General features: G+C 40.2%; 2 protein-coding genes across 2 annotated transcripts in view; both read right to left on the minus strand.

Moving 5' to 3' along the window:
- The window catches only part of LOC101304070, a 4,614-nt gene extending 1,731 nt beyond the window's left edge, over positions 1-2,883 (minus strand). Inside the window, exons 1-5 of the mRNA XM_004292804.1 lie at positions 2,579-2,883; positions 2,401-2,468; positions 2,130-2,285; positions 1,753-2,004; positions 1,283-1,660 (exon numbers count right to left, since the gene is read on the minus strand). Coding sequence (XP_004292852.1) covers positions 1,283-1,660; positions 1,753-2,004; positions 2,130-2,285; positions 2,401-2,468; positions 2,579-2,816 — 1,092 coding nt within the window. The 5' untranslated portion in view covers positions 2,817-2,883. The remainder of the gene's footprint in view (positions 1-1,282; positions 1,661-1,752; positions 2,005-2,129; positions 2,286-2,400; positions 2,469-2,578) is intronic.
- A 315-nt stretch (positions 2,884-3,198) lies between these two features.
- On the minus strand, positions 3,199-8,429 carry LOC101304641 (tocopherol cyclase, chloroplastic-like). The gene is made up of 10 exons (XM_004291141.1): positions 8,154-8,429; positions 7,770-8,014; positions 7,534-7,613; positions 7,221-7,297; positions 6,835-7,004; positions 5,915-6,012; positions 5,354-5,461; positions 4,842-4,958; positions 4,476-4,625; positions 3,199-3,744 (listed from the first exon to the last, which is right to left on the minus strand). Exons 1-10 carry the CDS (start codon positions 8,384-8,386, stop codon positions 3,568-3,570), a joined length of 1,455 nt encoding a protein of 484 aa, XP_004291189.1. The 5' UTR covers positions 8,387-8,429; the 3' UTR covers positions 3,199-3,567.
- Positions 8,430-11,757: the final 3,328 nt, after the last annotated feature.

An 11,757-nucleotide genomic window follows, 5' to 3' on the forward strand; every position in this document is an offset into this window, starting at 1 on the left:
GCCATGTTTATCGTTGAAGACTCCTACAAGTCTTTGACATGCTTTGGTCAATACATGTGGCCCTAAGTAATTCTATATAAAGGAGTTCGAGCAAACTCTACTAAAAAAAACAACAAATCAACAACTCTACTCTACAAAATACAATACAATTCTCGACCTAGTCGAACCTCAGACGCTCCCCGGAGCTTTCCTTTTGTTTCCTCGTACGCTCTCCGGAGCTTTCTCTTTCTTTTTTTCCTCTCCTTCCCAATTGAAGCTCTGCTCGATCCTACGTCGAGTATCGATATTGTGACGCTCAGGCTGACTACTGTAAGTCTTTGCCCAGTACGCAAGGCGAATCTGAAGAACCCTGCGGTGGAGTTGGTGCTCTCTCCATCCTCAGTCGCTTGATTAGAAGCAAAAGGCTAAGCGCATCCTGCTACTACAACCACTACATTCCGCGTCCGCGCGGTGGCACGCCCGCAACAACTAAAAGAGACTTTGCTCGCCTAGACTTACTGGTGTGGCCAAAACACTTACAGCGAGGTAATATATCTAATATATAATCCATGGCCTACTATAATTGATCGAGCGTTTAGCTTTTTGGCTTACACAGTGATCTTGATCAATTACAGATATACAATGTTTCATTTGGAATGAAGTCTGCTCATGATACTAGTTACTTACCATGCATGGGAAATTAACCAGTCCAGTAGTCATAGCTGTGTGTTAATTTACTGCATGTTAAAGCTTCGGCGTGAGACAAAATCAAAAGGGCCAAAAATTATCGATGAAGATCTTGCTTCAGCAGATGGAAGACGCCAGGAACCAGATCGATCTATTTATATTCTGGTGCAAAAGTATAGCTCCGATCCGCCCTCTAGGCCATGTTGAGAGGTAAAAGGATTAATTTGAAAACATATGATCAATAGCATCGATCTGTAATTCCCATTTAAAATTAACAAGAAATGCCTCCATATATGCAGTTGCCCTAAAACTTGGTTTTAGGGATAAAAGTCGGTGCGGCTTGATTAAAGAATTTTCCATCAGAAAAATGTGCGAGAATTTACTTTTTAATTTTTTTTTTTTTTTGTAGGAGAAACAGTAATAACAGTCAAAACTTAGGTGTGAGACTAAATCAAGGGTCGAATATGATAGATGAAGTGATCGAATCAAAACGATTAAACGACAAGTCCGAATAACAGAAAAATTGGAATGCTTGCTTCTTTATGGCAGATTATTCTCAGCATTTGTGGAAATATATAAGCACTAGAAATGAAACACCGGTACTACAACTTTAAACATAAGCATCGACATCGATGCTGCTCAGTGAGATAGTAGCAGCAGATAAGTGTTTGACAAATTCCAAAAGAACGGTGACTGAATTGTTGGAAGCAAGAGTGATGAAAGTGTCAGCCTCATTTGAATCCGCAGAGCCACCGCCGGCCAAGTCAGAAAGCGATCTGATGACGATGAACGGCACCTTTTGCTGAAGACATATTAAAGCAACAGAAGCACTTTCCATATCCACCGGAGTTATGTTGAACTTATCATATATGAAGTCTCGGTATGCAGCATTGTCTAGGTAAATGCTTGCACTTGTTCCCCTTTGGACTCTTGCCACTCTTGGTGTATGTGACAAACATGTTGTCGTGTTTAGGCAACCTTCAAGTTCCATGTCCTATATAAAAATTAGTATACATGCATGTCAGTATTATTCATCTTAATTAGTTCCACTCTTGGTCTTCAGTATTATTGTTTTTGATAATATACCTCTAGCTTTTGGGAAATTTCATAGTAGAATGGATCAACCTCGACCCAGAAAGCATGCTCTCTTTGTTCTGGAGTTCCATCGACGGGGAAGATTTCCTCCGGTTGATACCAAATATTGTTCAATAGGTTGTCGTATGAGGTTCCATCTGTCACATTGACTGTAAAATTTGCAAATTTTAAGTAGCCAATGTCTCTGGTGTAGTCTCCTTGTGATTCAAGGGGCAGCTCATCTTCTGGTCCATTTCCATATCTCTGCAATCACCATATATATATATATATATATATATATATATATATCACAAATTAATGAATTATTCAAGATCAAATCACTAACAAAGTAATGTATATATCTAGCTAGCTTGGTAAATATAACTTACCTGCCAGTTCCAAAGAGCAGTATGCGCCGAAAACTGAGGAATGACCACATCTGCAAGATGGAGATCTGGGTTTGCATTGCCTGCTATGCCATAATGCACCACTCCTTCTATATCGAATAGGCTTAGCAAGAGCTGAGTGGTTATTCCTGCATTAATCTACAACCAAATACGCTCATAAGAAATCATTGCAGATAGAAATGAGAAAGATAAATAAGAGACTAAAGGGAATTAAGTTAACAAAACTGAGAAAACAATGGCAAGTAATATATACCATGGCGAGTCCTGTCATGACTAATACGACCTGTTTTCCAGCTATGGTTCCAAACCGAAATCTTCTTCCTTGAAAGTTGAAACATAGAGGTATAATAAGCATGAGATAAGTGTAATTATTAGATTTTCATTTTATGCGGGTTGTAACAACAATCGAGAACTGACGTATATATAGTTACCGGAAAAATCTATAATCAAGTTAGAAGAAGTGAAGTTGGGAGATTGAAGGAGAGGATCCATTTCGAAAGAATTAGGAATGACCAAGCCTAAATAAGGGCCATTCGCGTTGGCCTCGGCTATCAGTTTCAGTGTCTCTTCTGATAGTGCAGCATTTGTGTGCTGCACTCCTGCGTTTAGCGTCAAGCTGATGATGCTCAGAACATAAACAACTAAGCAGGGAGGCCATGTTACCCCCATATTTCTGATATATCAAGGGTGCACGCTACAAACGAAGATAAAGAGGTAGGATAGATCACACAATTATAGTCGCTAAGGAGGAGCACAAATTTATATAGAACGAAGGTGTGTCATGTATGACGGTGTTATGGGCCAAATTTACCCCGGTGTGAAATGCATGCTATGGTCCTGAGCAAATCTGTGTGGAAATCAAAATTATCTAATAACGACGGACTTGGGTTAAATTTAAAAAATATATCTAGCATTCTTGTCTCTTAAAACTAGATCTTTCTTCATGGATTGAGAGAACGAGTTTCATATTCGCAATTTGCTACTATAAATGGAAGTTTGTTTCTCTACAATTATGACTGAAGCTGAAATCGTGGCAATAATACATGTATCAGTCACGAGAGATTGATACCAGTCTCTATTAGAATCAGCCCCACTGGTCTTGTCCTGGTTTCATATAGCGACTCATAGCAAACTATTCATAAGAGACAAGAAGCTAAGGGAAATTTGAGTGGAGATGCTATTGCATTTACAGTATGCACTAAAAATTAAAATCATAATGGCCATGCTTTCACCTCTCACGAGTCGAGCGTAGCGAGAGTGCAAGAAACCAAGAGATAACCAAATTGAAGAGATGTGATGAGGAAGAGCAACTGTATTTACACTACACCGACATTATCATGGTCCATGGTTTCTTCTAGAGTAAAAGAACAGCATGTAGATTCATTCCTTCAACATGGCAAAGAACATGATACTAATCATACTATAGACCCGGGGGTTTGAATAGTGGAACCAAATTGTATGCCCCTTCTACATCGACTGGAGCTCGTATAGCCCGCTTAAGGAGCTCCGGAGTATTGGTTTTTCCCTTCCAAGCAGTGAACCACGGACCCCCTCCAACCTCTACTGCGGCCATGTTGCTTTTAACATCTAATATCATCTACAAAAGATATGCAATGAAAATGGTCAGATAAGAAGATTTTGCATTAGTCATCAACTTGAGACATTGGTGGAAATGAGCACGTTTTACACCGTCCAGGTTAGATCCATGGACCACAAATCTGAGACGTCCATAATAGAGCCAAGAGACCATTTCAACTTATTGATGCCTACTTTAACATACAGTTATCGTTTTGGAAAATGACCTACAGAATTCCATCCACCATATGGCTTTTCTAGCATCACAACTTAAATGCATTTCTAACATATCTGCACAGAACTGGTCGGCATTTTAAAAGATTTTGGGCTCATGTCATGCTTAAGATTAGGCACAGAATAGCTGTGGTACACAACAGTGATGTATTTAAGAACTCTTCATTCCAACCCTCCAATCTCCAAACAGAAAATGCACACTGCTTTCAAAGATGAAAAAATAACTTTCTGTAGAGATGTGTTCAAACCCAGATCATCCTTTTAGAAATTTTCAGGGTAGAGAAGACAATTGCTTTCACCCATGCCATCTCCAGAAGGACAGACCATGGGGAGTATGGTGTTACAACGGCATAATCAACAAAACTTTTAGATTTTACTTTAGTAAAGATGTGAATGCCAAACTTTTAAGAGTTGTTGGCTTGTGTAGAAACAGGTCTGCACTTTTGTCCCCTCAGCTAATTATTAGACAGATAAATATTGCAAGTATAGCACAAAATATATGTATATCAGTGTCAGTACCTTTCCCTTGCTGCCATCATATCTACGTTCCCACATCTGTAATTTTAGCACACCAAAACAAGTATCTTTACAAGCTGGGGCAAGTCCTGCTTCTGCTGTTGGAGCACGCAATGTTGTACCAGGATCCTCTGTGGTTGCCTCTAATTCTACCTGCTCATTAACAAGACCAATCTGTTAGTGCTTCAATAAATGAGGTGCTTACTGATATTAAATAGAAGGCAAGAACCAACACAAACTTCACACGTTCCAAAAAATTAGAGAACACCTACCATTTGGGCCAGCCATACAAATACCATTTCTAATTTATGGGATGAAACTCTTATTAATACCACAAAGGAGGAAACAATAAATGAGATACTGAATTACCATATGTGTCTCATTCTCTGCAGCCATGGACCAATGACCCCAAGTAGCAATTTCCCAAGTAACAACACCATTCCATGGTACAAATTCATAAAACTTTCCACCAAAGTGAACTCCAATCTGCAAAATTTAGCGTCATAACTACACAAATATGATGCAAAAACAATTCAGAACTATCTGCTAGTCATATATACTCATACGTTTGCTTTAACTGTAAAGGCAAGTGCTTGTATCGTCAACCTAATAAGCATATCCATGAAATATAGACATGAGTTTTTGCTTCAGCATTTGTCTCATTGTATATTGATTTAGAAAAATGTTACACCCACCGACTTACACACCAACCACAGTACTTGAAAAGATGCTCTTAGAAGTAGCCTACTGTAGACCTAATTTTCAATGGCAAAGCACATACACGGATAACAATCATAACATAAAGTGAATTAAAGCAACTTGGAGAGGGGGGAAGGGGGCGGGGGAAGAACATGTTTAAGAGCATTCCTACAGAGAGGTACCAGTGCAGCATTTTCGAAAGTCTCGGATAACCCAGGTATTTGCCTCAACCCGCCACCTGCAGTGAGAGCAACTTCTCCTGTAGCCCCTTCAAAAACATTACACTGGACCTGCAGTATGACATCAGGTAAGAAAGATGAAGCACTAGAGGAAGAGAAATAATACCGTAATTATGTCAAATGTCTTATATAAGGCTGCAACAATTAAGTTTGACTTAGGAAAGCATATTTTATGATTTTGCCAATAAGAAGCAGGCCCTGCAAAAGAAGGGGACTGCAGCATTTTATTGTTTGGCTCAGAACCAACACGTACATTCATTAGAATTTTCCAGTTATGTGGCAACATAACATATGCTACCAGCCAGAAGTTCTGAAATATCCCTGTAGAAAACTGTGAAGCTATGCTTTGGAAAGTTCTCATTTCATTCCGAGTGAAAGATCTTGAATAAATATGTTACCTTTCCCGATGAGTAATGGATGAAGCTCACATGCTAATAGATAGTAGGACAAGGAATGACTTAATTTTACCACTGTAAGATGTCAATGAAAGGATAAAAAGCCTACCCAGAACCATTTTCTTGGGAATGCTCCACCCCAGTTCTTTTCAGAATAAGAAGGGGCATTTTGAAACTCATATCTTTCGCCATCCCACTCTATCCAACCTGAGATTTAAATTTAAAACTAAGGCAATGACCTGAAAGTCGCATGCAAGCTTCTGAAAGAAGAAATTTTGGCACAAAGCGAAGAACAGAAAACAAATGCAAAATAAGAGTAGAAAATAAAAAATAAAAACAATAACTGTGCAAGCATATCCCTCGATGGTACTTTCCACAGCAAGACAGATAACTACCCCAGGTAACATGGAAATCGGAAAGGACAGAGCTGAACTAGAGCCAGATCTAAATATATACAATAATTGAAATGCTTGGCCTATACTGATACAAGCACATTAGGATCCATACAATTCAAAAGGTAAGCAAAAAGTAATACTAAATTCATATACTAATCACTAGCCTTTTCGAAGGTGTGTTTTATATTCCTATAAGCAAATCAGTTTAGCATTCCAATCATCACAGGAAAAGTGTCTGAGCTTATATAGAACTCAGTCTCTATAACAGTAAGGATATCTCTATAAATTTATTTCTTTTGGTGTCAGATAACAACTACATTTGGCTTGCAGCATACGCAGATGGAATCCAATTCAACCAAAAATGTGCAACAGTACCATAAACTCCTATGCTATGTAGCAATTATCATTTGTTTCATATCAGATAGTAGCGAATAATATATTGTAGCTTTCTATCCAAAATCTGATCTGTTATGTACATTCAATTGATCTAAGGTTCCAGGGGTGAGACTGAGAGATTCCATAGAAAATCTATAGATAATTTGGCAAAAAAAAAAAAAAATGTCTTATCTTCAAAGTTAAAAACAAGACATCAATCAAAGAATTATTTGCAAGCATGCAAGAGATAAGCAAATGCCTGTTGACAATCCACCAGCCAAGCATATTTGCCAATGCGGTTCAAATACTGGAAAAGCTGCTAACCATCCAGCAGTTGGCTTCTGCTTGGAGCCAACATCACCCCACCCAAAAATTGGGCGGGTACTGTATTCCCAACGTGCGGTCCGCACAGTTTCCACATAATTTGTTCTGCAACCAGAACAAGATTGTACTTTAAAGTACTGAAAACCTTTATGAGGAAATTAAGATTTGAACATGGCATCCATATGCAGGTAAGTGTCTCTTAACATACATGAATATATGATAGGAAACAAATAAAAACTTAAAAATTGAAGAAAATATCCCAACCTCTAACAGAAAGCTAAGGGTATTATTTTTTTCTTAAAAAGGGAAAGGGATATTTACCTGCCATCATCACGAATAAAACCCTGGTGCCAAAGTGGAGTTACTTGGAAACCTTCCATCACTCTCTTATTGAATTCCTGTGCAATTAGGTGCATGAGTGGGGGAAAAGATTAAAAAGAAACCTAATGATTATCATAGGAATAAATACCGTGCACAGCAATTCTAAAATCTTAACGGCAGTCTTAATAACAGTTAAAATACGAAAATGTGAATCATCACAGTTCAAACATACATAATGGTATCCAATCTATTATGTGATGGATATGCTGGACTTGTAAAAGAACTGTGAAAATGCAGTTATGCACAATATTACCTGAGGAGGAACCTCCTTGTTTGGAGGCTTTGATTGTTTTTCCGCTACAAAAGTATTCCCCAACATAAGCTCATGCCTACCTACATGCATTCCCTAGTTAACAATCAGGACATTAAGCTGTAAACACTGAGAACACTATAATTCACACGACGAAACCAAGTAAAACCAGAACTAGAATAGCATTTCACTTCTTAGATGATACACATTAACAATCTGAGCCGAAAATCTATACTTACTTCCCCAAAAATTCTTAGATTCTTCACTGTACTGGCAAATGTACTTGTCATCCGCGCCGAGAATCTGCGCTCCGACTCCGGTGGTTCTAGGTCCGTGCTGAGCCAACTCCAACCCCGTCAGAGGCTGACGGAACGCCGGATTCTCCACGGAGTACATAAAGCAAAAGCTCTGCCTCCGTTCCGGAATCGAGACCTTGAAGTACCATCCCTCAAAGAATTTCCGAGCAGTTCCATCGAAATGGTACCTGAAAAATCAAACTCAATTGAACTCACAGCTCAAAATTTCACATCACACTCAATTGAAACTCACAGTCTAGAACAATGATACAATTTCAGCTCAAAATTGAACATCACAGCAATTTCAGCTCAAAAATGAACACTCACCCGCTGTGAGGGGTCCGGAGGTCCCGGTTCGGAGGTGTGGGAGTGTAGACCGGTTCAGCGGCGGAGGAGGCGATCGGTTCGGTTTTGGAAGCGGAGGCGGAGACGGAGACGGCGGAGTTGGTTCGGAACCCTAGGTTGAGATTCCGGCGAGTCAGTAGGGGGTTTGGGGTTCGGAAGTTCAGGTTGTGAGAGAAATGGTGAGGCTCGGGACGGAGAGAGAGACTCGATTCCATGGTTCTGTTACGGAGTCGAGCAGAGTGAGAGAGAGAGAGAGAGAGTGGTTGCGTTGGGACCTTTCTAGAATAAAGAGGTGGAGATGAGAGGTGGCGGGTAAACTGCGTTAGAAGACAAAATGAAATACCAGTTTTTGTTTGTTTGTTTTTAAAAGTGGACCCCTTCAGCCCGTATAAAGGCCCAATCCGGTTAAACTTCGCCTAGCCCACTTAGGCGGGCCTACTAATTTGCAATGCAGGCGGGTCCCCTTGGCTTTGAATTCTTTTCGTCGGTGCCGGTTCGGGGATCGAGGCCGGCTCGGCTGAGAAGGAGGCGATCGGTTCGGGTTTGGAGCTGAGGCGGAGACGGTGGAATTGGTTCGAAACCCTAGGCTGAGATTCCGGCGATTCAGTATGGGGTTTAGCGGGGCGGAAGGTTAGGTTGTGAATGTGAAATGGTGGAGTGTAAAGATCTAGTATAGATCCCATGCGTCTTGCTAGAGATTAGTGAGCTTGAAGAAATGAGAATCGAGTGACTTGCACCCATTCTATTGAAAGAATTTACTTTGTGTCCTTTGCAATATTAATTTCATCTTTGTGCAAGGCATTCCATATATTTGAGCTCTATCACCTTTCGCTGGCCACTACGTTAATCCCAGATCCATGGGAAAACTCTTTGAACTAGGCTAATTAGAGAATTAGTAAGGCTCTCATTGCTTCCACTCTACCAATATGTTCCACTTTTAATCATACCCAACTCTAGCTAGCGAGACCTAATTGGTATGGGAAAGTGGGCCTGCATTATTGACAGTCAAATACAGTATCACATTGTGCTTTCCCATGTTAAGGTAATTTAAGTACATGTATCACAAATTTATCAATAGCAACATAGAACACAATTAATATATATCAAATGAATTCTAATAGGATGCAAAAAACTTCTGTATGGAAGTTCGGATACAAATATACGAACAAATTTTCTTAAATATTACATGCCTTGAGTTAAGGTCTTAAGCCATCAATAAGATTCATCATATGTCTAGCCTTTACTTTGAGCTCGGAAATCATGCGGTCAAAGAAAGGGTTTGAGGCCAAGATGATGCCAACAAAACAATGCAATATCGTACATACAATTAGAGTAAAACCCAGTTCAAGATTAGGCTTCAGTGCAGATCGGAAGTAGAAAGAAGAGAGCAAGAACATGTTGTTCAAATCATTTATGATAATTGAAACAAGTCCAAAGGAGAATGCAAGCAAGAGACCGGTGAAGATGATTGAAATTACGAGAAGAAGAAAGCAGGCGATGAAGGAACCGTGGAGGAATGCAAGCAGGATCAGCTCTAAATTGGGTTCCATGTATTGTTATAGTTGAAGAACAAAGAGATATGAGCTAGGTAAAGGATGTTACAATAGGGGAAAACGTTTTGAGAAAGAACAGAATAAAGTAACATGCACTCATCCATTGAGGAATCGCTTTTAAGTGTACCTTGTTTTGAAGGGCAAGATATTCCATTTGATCGATCAAGCTCATTATATTGTTTCAGATATTGTGGCTATTAATTATGGTTTCAAAAAGAAATCCTTTTCCAAATAGTAATAGACATTTTGGTAAAGGTAGTTTCCTATTTGTGTTAGGTTTAGGGTTAATATAGAATTGTCCATAAACATGCACCGATCTCTGCCGCTAACGAGCAGAGAGAAAAGCAGTCACCAGCAGAATCAAGCATGAGCACCCTGTTTGAGAGCCATCATGTATTTAGCAGCAGAGTTTTTCAAATGCATAGAAACAGGACCTTCCGAAGCACCGTGGACGTAATTCCGATTAGATTCCGCCGGTACGATGCATATGCAAACTACAATCCAGAAACCCATCTGTATGATGATGAATTTCCCATTCTGAAACGTATTAGAACTCTCAAGTTGAAGTTCTCGAGGGAGAAGGCGAGTGGCGATGCAAAGACAAGGATGGAGAAATTTGCAAGGTACAAGCAGAGGCGGAGCTAGGATTTAAAACTAACAGGGGCCGGCCAACGAACAAAAGATAAATTATAAGCCAATGAAGTAACATAGTATCTAATGAGGAATATCGGGAACCTCTGGCTCAATCGGCAACGGTAAAGACGCTGATGTATTGGCTTCGGGTTCTGATTGCTCGGTACTTTTTCTTTTGAAAAACCCATGGATTGAGGACTGCTTCGGTGCTTCCTCATGTTCTTCTCTGCTAGATGACGAGATCTATGGAAAAAGGATATTGTTTGTTCGGTTAAAGAGCTCAATAGAAAATGCCCAGAAGAAATAAAGCCCTAGGTTTAGAGACTGATCGGAGTAAGGAAGAGAGAAGTAATCGGAAGAAAGAGAGAAGCGGGCGGTTACCTGAAGGGGAGCGATCAAGGTTTTTAGAGGCGAGAGAGGAAGGTCGTCTTCATGTTTACATATTGTTTGTTCGGTTGTTCCTCTCGTCCTCTCGTCCTCTCATCCTGGATTAGATAATAGATAAGGACCTAGATTCCTAATATAATACATATAAATATTAGATTTGTGTCATAATCAAATAGGAAGTAAGCTCGTATTGGCCCACAATTGTATATATGAATAAGGTTAATGGTCACCCAGAAAAAATCATTACATAATGCTGGGGCCTAGGGGTGCCATCACATGAGATAGACTGGGATGAAGATCATCTGTATCAGAATAACAAGGGGATGTATGTATATAATTCCAAGATGGGGGTGTCAGGGCCATCCAAGGCCTGTGAATGCCTCCGCCCCTGGGTACAAGAGGATCATAGGTGGGTCTCCGAGGGAAGCGAACAAGTTACGGAACAAGCTAGGCAGGTATCTCTCAACAGTTATGGGTCTTCCTGAAGATAAGCATTCGTTTGCTATAGTACAAATAATGGATATGCTTCAAGCAGCCGACCTCGATAAGATTATCGAGGTGTCGCTCGTCGATGTGATATTTAGAGACACGGAGGAGTCCTTGCACTTGGACCTGGACGAATTATACTACAGGGCAAAGCTGATTCCGGCAACTGAATCATTCATCCAGGCTTTGGAGGAAGTGAGTCCACCTGATGATGAATTAGTGTGTGCTATTTGTATGGAATTGTTTGCACAAAAAAATCATAACAGCATTATTACTTAGTTGCCCTGCTCGCACTATTATCATCGAGATTGCATTGTCCCGTGGCTCCACATCAACCATGTCTGTCCTACTTGTCGACGCCCTAACGCTCCATCTAGGGAAGGAAGCTAAACTAGCTGCTGCATTTTTGTGCATAACCAGCTGCGTTGGTGCTGCCACTATGCTGTCCTGATCATCCATCTTTTGTGTAATGCCTAAAACTTGCTGGTTGAATGCTTATTTACCTCTACACACCCGCCCCCCCCCCC

Source organism: Fragaria vesca, linkage group LG2, assembly GCF_000184155.1.
Source record: "Fragaria vesca subsp. vesca linkage group LG2, FraVesHawaii_1.0, whole genome shotgun sequence".
Classification (NCBI taxonomy): Eukaryota; Viridiplantae; Streptophyta; class Magnoliopsida; order Rosales; family Rosaceae; genus Fragaria; species Fragaria vesca.